General features: G+C 33.1%; 1 protein-coding gene across 1 annotated transcript; it reads left to right on the forward strand.

The window, feature by feature from the left end:
* Nucleotides 1-13,246: 13,246 nt before the first annotated feature.
* Nucleotides 13,247-15,678, forward strand: LOC141660893 (trihelix transcription factor GTL2). The gene is made up of 2 exons (XM_074467877.1): nucleotides 13,247-13,730; nucleotides 14,356-15,678. The coding sequence occupies exons 1-2, from the start codon at nucleotides 13,348-13,350 to the stop codon at nucleotides 15,521-15,523; spliced, it is 1,551 nt and encodes a 516-aa protein (XP_074323978.1). The 5' UTR covers nucleotides 13,247-13,347; the 3' UTR covers nucleotides 15,524-15,678.
* Nucleotides 15,679-16,415: the final 737 nt, after the last annotated feature.

The following is a 16,415-nucleotide window of genomic DNA, read 5'->3' on the forward strand; positions in this document are numbered from 1 at the left end:
ATTTTATGTAATAAAATCTCAACTGACAAAAATTAACTTCTACTCTTTATAAATTTTATTTTCCTTCAATTTTTATTTATTGCTGAACAACCAAGCGTCGGTTTACTTTAAAATAAGCGTATTATTAAGTTAACATGTCAGATTTATATAAGTAGGTAATTAGGAGCATGCATAATTAGAAATATACGGTGAAATTTTAGAATTATACTTAACTTCGATTTTTTAACTACATATTTTAATAGCATTTTATATATTATATTTAGATCTGTATTTTACACGGATTATGAATTTCAGTTTTAGGCAAATAATCATATGATACTAGAGGTGAGCGCGGTGGGGGCGGTGCGGTTTTTTCCTCAAACCGCAAACCAAACCGCACATGCGGTTTGATCAAATTTCTAAACCGCAACCGCACCGCGTACCCTCAAAAACCGCATAAACAACACCACAAAAATGCGGTGCGGTATGGTGCGGTTCAGTGCGGTTTATAAATTACAAGTTCGAAAATTTTAAATAAATACAAAACTTAAATTTAATTAAATTTCCGAATAATATAACAAAGTCGCCAATATTTTTCAATAATACAAATTAGAAATTCCACATTGTAAAGTTTAACGTAGAAGTTTGGCTCGACAATTAAATGAGTTCACTATTAAATAGGTGGTTTGGTACCATTTGTCTCATTATTTTTGAACAAACACAAATAGCATGATCACCACACAACAATTGGTCTTGCAGAATCAAGATGATCACTAAGCTCTGAGTATGATAAATGGAATCAGACTTAATAAATGGAATCATGAAATATAAGTATTATTTATATATATATATATATATATATATTAAATATTGCGGTGCGGTGCGGTGCGGTGCGGTTTGAACCGCATTTCAGAAATTTAAAACCACAACCCGCACCGCACCGCGCGGTTTATTAAAAATTCAAACCGCAACTGCACCACGAAAATCAAAAACCACATTTTGCGGTGCGGTGCGGACGATTTTTGCGGTTTGTGCGGTTTTCTGCTCACCCCTATATGATACTAATATTTTTAATTTTGGACCTGTGCTATACCAACTAGTTTTTATCTAATTTTTAATATTTTTTATTTTATTATTCTATTAACAATCTAATTTTAAAAATTACGGCATGCGTCAAAAAATCATTCTAATTAAACTTCCTCTCTTTTCTCAGCACCACAAAACCCCCGTTCTCCGAATTGCGCCTTTAGGTAGACAACCTAAAACAATGAGTAGTTAACGAAACAATATTCATTTTCCACCACATGCATTTCTGCAGACCTAAATTAAAGACAGAAAATTAACATTCTTCATACGTACACATATTTCATCAATCACTAATCAAGAAAATGGCTTCTCCTCGCAAACCCGCAGCCTTATTTCTAGTAACATTGCTCGTGTTTTCACTTGTGATCGTATCAACAAAAGCTGAAGTCGAAACCACAGAGGCATTTGGATCTCTGAATCCTTTTAATAAAGGGCCTGGAGATCACAAGCTGATGCCACCTAGCCTAAAGGAGGTGGTTAACACCGAGCGTGTCGGTCATTTGAATCCTTTTAAGAAAGGGCCTACACTTACAGAACAGGGAACTGTAGAGTGATCACGTAAATCGTAGATTTATGTGTCATTTGTAAACGTAAAGCATCTGGTATATTATAAGTCGTGTGTTTTCTTTGGCTGCATATTTTGTAAGTAGCATGTTATTGAATTGTTCGAAGCCAGTTATATGAAAGTATTGGTTTTATATATGTTGATAGTTTTGTTATGCTAGTTTTTCAGGTGTTTTTTAATGTAATATACGAATAAACCAAATTTTGGGTGCATCATGTAACTTATATCACACTTGTTGTTCATGTGCATTAAGTTTTATTTTTTGCCGTGATCGTTTCAATTTTCATCTTTTTTCGTATTCCAATATAGTATAAGATTCGCTGGTCTGGTCTGAGTTAACATCTGGAGACAGCCAACAGGGGTGATGCTAGAGTGTTGGATGGGTGACATTTAGAAAATACATTTGTTCTAAAATATAATGTGATATGTTTATTATGTATCCTCATTGACCAATGTTCATAATAGTACAGTGATAAGTTGCTTAGCATGTTTGATCGAGGGTGATATTTTTAATATAAGTGTTGATAACTACCATTTTCAAATTTCTCTAATGGGTTCAAAGGACTAAATTTTAACTCTCTGGACTTCAATATTTTCACTATGGACAAATACAGATTTTGTGGCTCAATTATATCAGAAAAATATTTTTTTATTTATACCGGTTAAAATAGATTTAAAATAAAACACTTTAGACATGCGTTTAAATAAATAATTACATACATTATATGTTAATAAGAATAAATTTGCAAATTGGTACAAATGGTTAAACTCTTTACGGCATCTTCAATGGTATTTGTTAAATTGGTTGGTTAAAATAATATAAATTAGTGATTATGTAACATTTGTTGATACTTCGGTAGAGTTCGCTAGAATGAATAGTTATATTTTATAAATAGTATATTGTTATTATTTTTATTTGTTATGAATAAAATGTATTATTTTAGATGATGTGTAATGGTCTCAATGTTCGACAAATATAGATAATGTAGAGTGGTTGACTAAAATTTTATTTAGCAGCAATGCACCATTTGAGTGAATTATTCTTTTTTTATAATATTTATAATATTTATTTAAGATATTTTTTATACATTTTTAACAGATTAATTATCAAATATGTCATTTACTACGTCCAAATGTATCAAGTGAGTCACTGAATACAAAACTGACTCAAATGAGTCACTCATTTCAAATTTTGTATCAAAAATATCACTCCATCGTTAATGGAAATTCTTGAAAATATTATATATTGAGTTTCACACATTTTTTATGAACGATATTACATCCAAATGAAAGGTTCTGAGTTTTACTATTTTAGATGGCATTTTTAGATTTTTAAAATTTTATCAACTATTTATTTTTAATTTTTTGATCGTTTTATTTGATTTAAATAAAAATAAATAGTAGATAATTTTTTAAAAAATCTAAAAATATTATTTAAAATATTAAAACCTAAAATTTTTCATTTGGATGTAATATCATTTATAAGAAATGTGTGAAACTCAATATATAATACTCATAAGAATTTCATTAACGACAAAATGATATTTTTGATACAAATTTTCAAATGAGTGACTCATCTGAGTCAGTTTTGTAAAATCACTTTATAAATTTGGACGCAATAAGTGATCTAGTTGATAATTAACCTCATTTTGAACTAAAGATTTTTACTCATAAAAAATGTTGTTACAATAAATTTTGAATAAGTAGACCCTTTATTTTTAACTTTTAGGTTCAATTAGCCAAATATATAGACCAAAACCCAAGTACCAATTACAAAGAATGAACTAAATTTACATTAATTATATAATACTCCCTCACCCCGTTCATTCTTGTCACATAACCTCTAACCATGTCCTATAACCAGTATTCCAGAAATCGCTTGGCGTGTCAGAGCGGTGAAAGTACCTTCGAGAAATTAATCGGACCAATTAATCGGAATATTAATCGGGAGAATATAAATATTAATTTTAATTTTTATAATTATATAATAATCAATATGTCATATATTTGTTTGAAAAAAGAAATTAGAATGATATTAAACAATATATACACATTTAACATGCGTTATGTACTAATTATTGAGTTTACAATATTAACTGTATTTTAATTCACACTTTTAAATTAATTATAATATGTTATTTTTATATTTTAAGTGAGAAAATAAATATATTAGATTACTTGTTACTTCTTACCAATACTTTATATTAGATATTGACATGATATTGTGTGAAATTATGAAATTAATGAATTAAAATTATAAAAATGTAAAAAATATATTATTTTAATTATTTTCCGCCTAGACCGCTTAGGACTGATTTTTGACCGCCTAACCCGCCTAATCCCGATTTAGATCCAATTTTTTAAAAAAACGCCTAAATCACCGCCTAGGTCCGAGTCGAGGCGTTTTACCACCGCCTAGCGCCTACGCGCCGCTTAGGCGGCCGCCTAAACCGATTTATAGAACACTGCCTAAAACCATTGTCCAACTTCATTTTATATGGTAATTTAGATGTTATTCATGTTAATTTATTTTGAAATTAGTATATTTTTTTGGTATATTTTAATTGTTTGATATGATTGAACGAAAGGTTAATTTCGATTGATGACAAAAAAAAAGTGGAACGAGAGTATAAAATATACTAAAGTTTAAGTAGTAAAATATGAATACCTTAAATGTTAAATATTGACGTTTTAATATATCAAATATAGTATATATTCCGTCCCCTTGAATTATTTGTTGGACAAACTTAGTATTTTAGACTAAGTTGTGAATCATTTTGAGACTCTATATGAGTGAGACACATTATGTGTTAGTGGTGTGTATTTATTGGAACGTATTCTCCTCTTCGAGGGGATTCCAACGCATATTTACACGCTCAAAATTAGTAAAAGGTGAATGAGAACTGATGTTCCAAAGTTTTACCTTTTAATATGAAAAGTGGTTTTGTACCACATTGAGAGTAGCCCAAACATATTCCTTAGTTTTTCTTATAAATACCATGTACCAAATCGAAAAGAAAAAATAAGTCATTTCAAACCTCTCTTTATAAATAGAGTCTTAGGGCATCAGTTTTATTAAGTCGAGGAAATAAGAGTCATCTCTTTCATTCTCGGTCTCATTAGTCTTAAATTTTTCCAATATTCCGGTGATAGTTCTCGGGCTTAGCTCAAGTTCGCTGAGAGTATATTCGATCTATCGATTATACTAGTATCTCGTTTTATCCTGGGAGGCTATCGACTCGAACATACGGTGAGAGGCGAAATAACTTTAAGGAGACAGTTTCAACTGGACTCGAGGATCTCCCTTTGTTTATATCCTTTCTTTCTCTGTTTGATTTCGTTTACTCACGCACACACTTATTTGATTTATATGTATTAATCGCAGATTGTATTCACAATCTTAAAGCTATTTTTTTTACATACATCTGTGACTGATACATCTGTATCTGCTTGTTTTGTTGAGTAACAGATCGATGGAGAACCAAACTGTGAACGATCCGATGAACATGACGGCCGATCCCAACGCACAGATCACTGCATCTGATGGGGTTCACCAGCAGCCGATTAACCCTAATGCACAGATCGTACGATCTGATGGGGGTCAAACACCTGTTGGACATGTGCCTTCGGGACATGTGCCTGTGGGACACACTATCATTGGACATTTTAGTGTTCCTCTTGGACAGATATCGGTGGGATTCACTCCTCCGATCATACCTGCGGTGCCTACTGGTGTGCATACACCTATAGTACAGACGCACGTACCATCTGTTCTACCTGTGGTGCCTGCTGCACCTGTTATGCCAATTGTGCCTGCTGCACATGCTGAAAAACCTGAGAAGTTCAACGGAACGAACTTCAAACGTTGGCAACAACAAAAGATGCACTTTTATCTAATCATGTTGCATATGGATCGCTTCCTTAAGGAAGAACCACCGTTGCTCACTGCTGAGAGTAACATGCAGACTGTATATGCTGCTGATGCTTGGAAGCACTCCGACTACATCTGTCAGAACTATGTGCTAAATTGTTTGTCTGACTCGTTGTATAACGTATACAGCGCGAAGCCAACATCTAAGGTCTTATGGGAGTCACTTGACCATAAGTATAAAACCGAGGACGCTGGGGCAAAGAAGTGGATTGTTGGTCGCTTTCTTGATTATAAGATGGCAGACTCTAAGACTGTGGTCAGTCAGGTGCGGGAACTGCAGGTGATCATTCATGACATTCATGCTGAGGGAATGGTCATAAGTGAGTCTTTCCAAGTTGCTGCTGTTATTGAAAAGCTTCCACCTGGATGGAAAGATTTCAAGAACTACCTTAAGCACAAGCGAACGGAGATTTCTTCTGCTTACTTGCTTGAATCTCCTAATTTATGGCATGCTAGATTAAGACATGTAAATTATGACACTTTACGACGTTTAAGTGCAAAAGAATACATACCTAAACTTACTATCAATTCAAAACATAAGTGTGAGACTTGTGTTGAGGCAAAATTAACGAGATCATCATTTAAACGTGTGGAAAGGAACACCAAAGTGCTATACCTAATACATAGCGACATATGTGATTTAAAATTCGCTCCAACAAGAGGAGGAAACAAGTATTTTATTACATTCATTGATGATTGTACAAAATACTGCTATGTATATTTGTTAAAAAGCAAAGACGAAGCTATAGATAAATTTAAAATCTATAAGGAAGAAGTTGAGACACAACAGACTGAGAAAATCAAAACGATACGAAGTGATCGTGGAGGTGAATATGTTGAACCATTTGGAGAATTATGTTCACAACATGGTATAATCCATGATGTCACTGCACCATACTCCCCTCTGTCAAATGGTATGGCTGAAAGGAAGAATCGCACTCTGAAAGAGATGATGAATGCGATGTTGTTAAGCTTTGGGCTTCCATAATCGATGTGGGGAGAAGCCATCTTAAGCGCAAGTAATATTTTAAATATTACGATGCGCAAGAATAAGGATGTAAGTCCTTATGAAATGTGGAAGAAAAAGAAACCAAGTTACCAACACCTGAAAGTGTAAGGGTGCCTTGCAAAGGTACTGATTCCTACACCGAAGAAGGTGAAGATAGGTCCTAAGACTATGAATTTTATCTTCATCGGATATCCTCCACACAGTACTGCATATCGGTTTCTTATTCATGAATCCAAGATTCCTGATATTCAAAAGAATACCATTATGGAATCAAGGAATGCCTCATTCTTTGAGACGATGTTTCCCTGTAATCCAGGAAACCAACAACCTACGACGTCTAAACGATCTCATGAGTCTGTAGATGACGATATTGAGAGTGACGAAAGTGAAGACGAAAATGTGGGGGTAGTGAGAAGGAGCAAAAGACAACGAACGGAGAAATCCTATGGGTCTAATTTTATGACCTATTTGCTCGAAGAAGGTAACCCAAAAACCTATAAGGAGGCGGTTACCTCACCTGATGGGCCTATGTGGAAAGAGGCCATCAAGAATGAAGTTGATTCAATTATGCAGAATCATACTTGGGAATTAGTGGACTTGCCAACTGGTTGCAAACCATTAGGTAGCAAGTGGGTTTTCAAGAAGAAGTTGAAAACTGATGGCACTATTGATAAGTATAAGGCCAGACTTGTGATTAAAAGATACAAGCAACAAAAAGGCCTTGATTACTTTGATACATACTCTCCTGTAACGAGAATAACGTCCATAAGGATGATGTTTGCTATTGCTGCAACGCGTAATCTAACTGTACATCAAATGGACGTGAAAACAGCTTTCCTAAATGGAGACATAGATGAGGAAATGTATATGGAACAACCCGAAGGGTTTGTTGTCCCAGGACAAGAAAGAAAAGTCTCTAGATTGGTGAAATCATTATATGGTTTGGAGCAAGCGCCTATGAAATGGCATGAAAAATTTGATGAGGTCGTGCTGGCCAATGGCTTCAAAATTAATGAATGTGATAGTTGTGCCTATTACAAGGATAACGAGAGTGGCTATGTCATGATGACACTATATGTAGATGATCTACTTATTGCCGGAAGCAATGATAAAGTGATCAAATCTACCAAGGATATGTTGAAATCAAGATTCGACATGAAAGACATGAGACTAGCAAATGTAATTCCGGGAATTCAAATTTCTAGAACATCAGAGGGTCTCGCATTAAGTCAACCACATTATGTTGACAAGATCCTTGAGAAGATTCTTAAGGATGACTTTGAGAAAGTTAGGACACCTGTGGATATGACTTTGCACCTATCCAAGAACAAAGGTGTAGCTATTTCCCAATTGGAATACTCGAGGATAATTGGTAGTCTGATGTACCTCATGAGCTGTACAAGACCAGACATTGCATACTCAATTAGCAAGTTGAGTAGGTTTACGAGTAATCCGGGAGCTGATCACTGGAAAGCGATCATAAGGGTACTAAGGTACTTGAGGGGAACTCGAGACTATGGACTGCACTATGGAAGATACCCAGCAGTATTAGAAGGATATACTGACGCAAACTGGATATCTAGTAAGAAAGCACTTAAGTCTACGAGTGGCTATATGTTTACATTAGCTGGAGCGGCAATATCATGGAAATCCTCAAAACAAACGGTGATAACTCATTCCACGATGGAAGTTGAGTTTGTGGCACTAGATAAATGCGCCGAAGAGGCTGAATATCTACATCAGTTTCTGGAGGATATTCCAAGATGACCAAAGCCTGTAACTACAATAGGGATTCATTGTGATAGTCAATCCCCTATTGACAGAGCACAAAGCACGATGTATAATGGAAAGTCTCGTCATATACGACGACGACACAGTTCCATTAGATAATTGATCTCAACCGGAATTATCACTATTGACTTTATACCGTCAAAAGATAATATCGCGGATCCACTAACCAAAGGGTTATCAAGAGAAGTGGTTAAGAAATCATCGAGAGGGATGGGCCTTAAGCCTATTGCTTAACGGCATCATGGTGGACACCCAACCATTGCTGACTGGAGATCCCAAGAACTTGGTTCAATGGGACAACTAAATCATGATGACCAAATCACTGTGGGGGTAACCCCTGGCCTGTTCCTATAATGAGGAAACAGTGAGACCCGTAAGGTACGAAGTTAAGCTTTGAGCTTTTAATGATCTTTGATGAATACATGGAGTTCAGGAGTGAATGCATGGAATTCAGTTGAGTAAACGCGGGTTACTCTATAAGATAAAGATCACCTATGTGGGAGAGAAGTGGGGCCGCTTCAAAGGAGAATTGCGAGGCACAATTCTTTAAAAACTCCTGCAGAACCAGGACGATGTTCCATGACCAAAATGGATATAATCATGAGAACTGAATGAGTCAGGAAAGATATAGTGATGAGTATGTCATCGTTTACACAAACGGTCGAACAGTGCAAGGACATCTCGTCATACTGTCTACCAGTAAAGTCGATATGCTTATTCGAGCGAAGGTTCAAGGAGCATTCTCTACCTATCGTATGCTTTATCTGACCGCCGAAACTATCACCAAGTCAAGCTCCGCGTCTGTCTGTCTATGTGGTGCGTGCTACTGGCTACTGGACCATCAGTCTCATTTGTGAGGGATTGTTGGACAAACTTAATATTTTAGACTAAGTTGTAAATCATTTTGAGACTCTATATGAGTGAGACACATTATGTGTTAGTGGTGTGTATTTATTGAAACGTATTCTTCTCTTCGAGGGGATTCCAACGCATATTTATACGCTCAAAATGAGTAAAAGGTGAATGAGAACTGATGTTCCAAAGTTTTACCTTTTAATATGAAAAGTTGTTTTGTACCACATCGAGAGTAGCACAAACCTATTCCTTAGTTTTTCTTATAAATACCATGTACCACATCGAAAAGAAAAAATAAGTTCTTTCAAGTCTCTCTTTATAAATAGAGTCTTAGGGCATCAGTTTTATTAAGTCGAGGAAATAAGAGTCATCTCTTTCATTCTCGGTCTCTTTAGTCTTAAATTTTTCCAATATTCCGGTGATAGTTCTCGGGCTTAGTTCAAGTTCGCTGAGAGTATATTCGATCTATCGATTATACTAGTATCTCGTTTTATCCTGGGAGGCTATCGACTCGCACATACGGTGAGAGACGAAATAGTTTTAAGGAGACAGTTTCAACTGGATTCGAGGATCTCTCTTTGTTTATATCCTTTCTTTTTCTGTTTGATTTCGTTCACTCACGCACACACTTATTTGATTTATATGTATTAATCGCAGATTGTATTCACATTATTAACATTTGAAATGAAGTATTCGACACACATTTTAAAGTTCTTGTCTAGTATAGTTATATAACTTATTTTGAAAATTTTCTTTACTTGAATAGTAGTTTAAATATTTAATATTTATTCAAAAGAAAAAAATTTGAAAAATAATTTATGTAACTACATTTTATACGAGCCTTAAAATATATGTCGAACACTTCATTTCAAATGTTAACTATTCAAGGAGAAGTACGGAGGAATATTAAACATGTAAGGTCATTTACCAATATAAAAACTGAAAATTGCCCGTTCTGCTCATGGTACATAAACATTTAAAAAAAATACCATGTCGGTTCATGAACATAAGTGAGAAACTATATAATAGAAATTGTGATGAAAATCAATGGCTTGTAATGAAGCATACGCAGTAGAATTTAAAAGACTTGGGGGGTAGTAGCTGATGAAAATCTCTTTTCATAAATAATTGGTCCCAGGCTCTGCATGCATTCACGTGTCCTGCTCTCTATTTTGCCGTTAATTGGAACATCATCTTCTGCATAGGATTCCCAGGTCCCCTGCACTCCAATTTCATTTTTTTGAATATTCCGAATATATTGTCCTATTATTTTCAAATTTTACTAAATGCAGTTTATAAATCTATATATTTATTCTTGCAAACATAATTTTAGGGGTATTCAATTCAATTCATATTCAAATTTTAGAGGATTTATAACAATTCATTGATTTTGATTGATTATTGGTGATTTTGGCTGATTTTAATTGTACACGTAATTTAGCGGGGTTGTTGAATAAATCTAATAGAGTATTTGATTAGTGATTTATATAAATCAATCAAAAATCTCTTGAATTTTACCAAATTTCTGAAAATATAAAATAAACTACCAAATTCATCAAAATCTACAGTTTTATAAAATACAAAAAATTCGTGAACTTTTAAATACCACCAGATTTTAATGAATTTTTAAAATTCAAATTAAACAGCACCAGATTTTAATAGATTTTTTAAAATCTAAATTGACTATCATCAGATTTTAAAAAATTTTTTAGAATTTAAATTGAATATCTTAGAATTTTCAAAATCCAAAAAAAATCTTTAAAATTCTAATATTATTTTTTTTATTATCGTAGCACCTCAACACCAACTTCCATACACCGATAATACATGCTAAAATGATCATAGGCTACCTTCATTGAACAATCGAATATATACTTTAAAATTTTATTATAGCACCACAGTACCAATTTCAATAACTAGTATTACATATTGAAACGATTCTACTCAACTTTTATTAGATACTTTAAAGTTTTTAATAAGCTGATTATTAATATAATGTTAAAGCATGGTTTAAAATCATGTTAGATCATATTTCTTAAAACCTTACCATAACATCGTAATACCAAATTTCAATCAATGATATTACATATCCAATTATGTTGAACATGATACCCTAAAATTTTTAGCTTTGCAGAGCAATATCAACTTTCATTCATCGATACTGTATATTGAAACGATCATTAATCAACCTTCACGGAACTCTTCATTGAATATTTTATAATTTTATCATTTTTATCATAATACCGCAATACTAACGTCAATAACCTTCATCTAATAATTTAAAACTTTAGATAACCTAATTTATTTATGTCAGGAGATGAGCTAGTTATTTGAACAGTTATATCAATAGGTTAAAAATCATGTTAAATCATAATTGTTAAATTTTTATAATAGCACCATAATACGAATTTTTCGTCAACGATACTACATGTCAAAACAATCATGTTTAACCTTTATTGATACATTAAAATTTTAAAATAACACATGATAGAACCTATTAATTTTATAAACACATAATTCTATAAAATATAGATAAAGATCGCAATTATCCTATCTAATTATCGAGATTAAACGGAGAGCGTAAACGGAAGGCGAAAACGTAAATGAATTCATAAAATGATAATTGTCTTCCTCGATGAAGTACTAGGCGACTATAACCCTTTTTATATATCACGTAATTAAATGTGTCATTATAATTTAGTTAGGCCTGATATTGATTATTCACTTATTAGATTCATAAAATAAATTAAAATTTAATTGAATTTCTTATTTAATCATTTAATTTAACCTAATAAAATAAATAACTTGTATAATTGATATATTTATATGTAGCTCATAAATTAATTAATATTATTATTAAAATAATAATAACATCATATTCTCTGTTTTAGATGATTTTAGATCTTTGCCGAAACCATGATGAAAAATCTCCCGATCATAAACTAATCAGAGTTGTAATTGATGAGGTTTATAAAAGTCTGACATGCATGTATTTTGTATGCACAAGGAGAAGAAAAAGACGCGGAACATGTATACACTGTACACACATCAGATAACTACAACCTGCGCGACCCACGTGTGGGAAGAGCACGTGCAACCCACGTACCAACAGCTGACTTGCCAGTGCACTGATTGGAGATGTAGCATTGCTGCTGCATATTAAAGTCTTGGGGGACTACCTCCTTCTGCATTACCAGACAAATTATGGATGAATATGAGAGAGAAGCTTTGTTTCAGCAAACGGACATTTTTTGAAATCATCAATTTCTCATTCACCTCTCGTTATATCAATTCATGTCTCTCCTATATTTTATACATATAAAATCATTTCCAAAATCATGTTAAATTTATCTCTCTTTTCTTACTTTTTAATTATTTTACTATTCCCTCCTTTCTTTCCTTTTTTTGATGTTTCAACATGAATGAACCTTTTATTTATATTATTCATTTAAGATTATCAAAATCACATGTTCAAATAATATACCTATTTTAATACCCAATATATTATTTTTGTGTGTTCGATTTTAGAGACAGTAATTAATTTTTTAATAAACGTGCTAGTCAAAATAAGTCACATAAAATGGAAAGGAGAGAGTATTAACAAAAAAATGATTTAAAATATCATTTTTAAAGTTCATTTGTGATTTTACAATACAAGAATATTTGCAAAAATACTTCTACAACCAAAAATAACAAAATACAACTTTCTTTTCCGTTTATCTATTGCGGTTGTTTTTGTCACATTTCAGAAATCGCATTTGCTTAAATCAATGCAACTTGTTACTTGCATTTTCAATTGGATTTAATTTAATCATTGTAACTTGTTAAGTAAGGTATTATACAATCATAAAAATTTTAATTACTAAATTTAAGATTGTAATTAGATAGTTTAAGTAATTAAGAGCTTTTATCCTGTCCTTTCGACTTTGGCTTACAATAATTGATTATACGATTAAATATATGATATTATTAAGAAAATTACTAAATTTAAAGTTGGGTATGTAATTCAAGATTAGTAATGAATTAATAGAGTGAGAGATTAGTAACACAAAGAGGAAGGGAGGGTTTAAGTGAAGAAAGAGATCAGTAGGCAGCTAGGGAAGAAGACATACACAAACACAAAGGAAGAAAATGTTTGGAGTTCCACAAGAGCAGTTTCACCAACTCATAGCTTCTTCAAGAACATTATCATCACTACCTATTAATCCTCTTCCATTTTCAACATCTTCACCTCACCCCTTCCCTATTAATTTTGATGCCTACCCTTCATCACCACCACCGCCGCCTTCTCAATCTCATCATCTGCTTCATCAGTTGCACCAACCACCACTTTTATTACCAAATAAAGATAAGGATAATGAGGCACACAACAAAGTTCAAGAAACTGACATTCACTTAGAAGGAGTTGAACTAATCATGGATCCTTGGTCCAATGATGAAGTGCTTTCACTTTTGAGAATCAGATCTAGTATGGATAACTGGTTTCCAGATTTCACTTGGGAACATGTCTCCAGGTATTTCATTCACATACATCTATTCATTCACTATAAAATTATATGAGTGAGTATTACTACGTATGTTTCTTTAGTACCAAATCAAACCAAATATATCCGGTATATTTCATAAGTAAGATTTACGCAGAATTAACATATATTCTAGAATGAATTATGTAGGTTTTCTTATACCAAACCAAATATATCCGGTATATATTTCACAAGTAAAATTTACGAAGAACTTACATCTACTCATGAACGAAATTTGTATGTTTTCTTTCCATTTTATAGTTTTTAATGTCTAAAATTTCATTTTAAATTCTATTTATTCTAGTATAGTGAACTAACTATACATGTACACACACAAAAAGTATAAATGTTTTTTTGTGTAAAGGTAAGAATCTTTAGCCTGCCCTTTTTTCTTTATGTTAACTTTGTTCAACTATTCTAAGTGTTGATGTGTACATCTTTTGCTGTTATTTCTACTACATGATGTCAGCATTATGTTCACTCGCTTGATATTATTAAAAGTTGTTAGAGCTCTGGAGAGATTATGAGTAGTTTAAAAAGAGAGATCCTGTTAACAATACATGTACACTGAGTTGAGTCATGATTATATATGTACTTGTATTGTTGAGAGAAACAGGAAGATGGCTGAGTTTGGTTTCAAAAGAAGTGCTGACAAGTGCAAGGAAAAATTTGAAGCCGAAACAAGAGACTTTAATCGCTTATGCTTCAACAAGCCCAGGTTTGACAGTGAACTTGACGAGCTTTATCATGGCGACAAAATGCACAAAAAGATTGAAGAAGAAAATAAAGACGAGGAAGGAGATATTCTTGCAAGAAATGTGGCAATCAACAACCTACCCGAGCAACGAACACACGAAGAATTGAAAAAAAGTACAGCATCATCCTCATCATCGAAACAAAACCAGGAATTAAAGAAGAGAAAAAGAGAGAAGAGGTTTGAGAAGTTTAAGGAGTTCTGTGTAGAAATTGTTAACAAGATGATGGTACAACAAGAAGAGATGCATAATAAGCTCCTCGAAGATTTTTTGAGTAGAGATGATGAAAGTATTACGAGAGAAGAAGCTTGGAAAAAACAAGAAATGGAAAATTTCAACAAAGAGACGGAGAATAGAACTCGTGAACAAGCGATAGCTGGTGATAGACAAGCTACAATCGCAGAAATCATGAACAAGTTTTCGTCCCAAGAAGCATTTGAAAAAATTGCAGTAAGTTATGAAGAGCTTCTTAAAGTATCAAACACTTTATCTTCCCTTACTTCCTCGTATCAAAATATTCGACCTCAAAACAACACTTCATCCACAGAAACCTTGTCACATTCAAACCCTAGTAACTCAACATCAACTCTACCAAACTACAAAACTCCTGCACCATCATTTCCACTAGTAAAACCTCGAAAACCCTCCAATGAAAGAGACGATATAGGGAAACGATGGCCTAAAGACGAAGTGTTGGCATTGATAAACATGAGGTGCAAATTGTACACAAACAATAGTAATAACAACGAGGAAAATGCAGCAAGCGGAAGCAAAGGCTCATTGTGGGAGAGAATTTCGCAAGGGATGATGGAGTTAGGATATAAGAGGAGCGCGAAAAGATGCAAGGAGAAATGGGAAAACATAAACAAGTACTTTCGAAAAACGAAAGACGTGAACAAGAAGAGATCTGTTGATTCAAGAACATGCCCTTACTTTGAACAATTGAGCAGTTTGTATGATCAAGGAACACTAGTGGCTCCAGATACTGATGGACTTGCTTCTGAAAATCGATCACAAACTTCTTCCTAGCACCGAGGAAATAAAGAGCTTGCATTCGAGTTTTATGTTATTTCTTTCAGCTTTCAGTTTTGGAGTTGTATTAAAAGTTTTGTTTAGCTGTTGCATAACTGATATATCCTATGCTTTGAACTCTACTATAATAATAAGTAGCTGATTTTCTACTATTTTGATAATAAAAGCGCACGCTTGAGTTTGTGTAAAACATGGGTCACACAGGTGACTTGGGCCAAAAATCAGTACGAAAGTTCACAAACAACACTTTAAAAGCCCAGTCAAAAAAATTGAAAGACCTCTTCTTTTTTAGTAGCCCGCCAAACTTTGGCCCAAATATTTTAGATAAATTGCAATATTTTATCTGAATTTGTTGTCAAATTATTTCGAATTTTGCAAAAATAACACTCATTTGTCACGATTTAAAAAGCATTACAATATAAATAAACTTGTCAAAATTTGTCGAGAACTAGCAACAATTTTTAAGCAAATTTACAAAAGGATTTAATAATCTATGGTGTAGAGAATTCAGGAACTCTTCGATCCCTAAAATCTCATAGAATAAAAATATACTGTCCTCTTCCATATAATCATTATTGTTACACTAATTGCCTGTATTTCCTTTCAAAGTCAAAATTCTCAGTTTAATGATATTTTCTGTTTTGAGGGATTCGATTCCGACCTTCTCTTTCACCTCTACGTTTCTTGTTATTTTTTTTATATTTCATTCGTCAACGTATCCGTTTAATCTATTAAAACCTTCGTAGCCGCTATTAAAACTGTTATAACCTCTCGAATATCTTCTTTTATTATTGGTTCTCTCATAATGAATCAGATAACGAAAATGACAAGAAAAAGCGTGGAACATAAAATTGTAAGAAAAGAAAGTGTTAATACTCATAAAAACTTA

This window comes from Apium graveolens, chromosome 1, assembly GCF_009905375.1.
Source record: "Apium graveolens cultivar Ventura chromosome 1, ASM990537v1, whole genome shotgun sequence".
In the NCBI taxonomy this organism is placed as follows: domain Eukaryota; kingdom Viridiplantae; phylum Streptophyta; class Magnoliopsida; order Apiales; family Apiaceae; genus Apium; species Apium graveolens.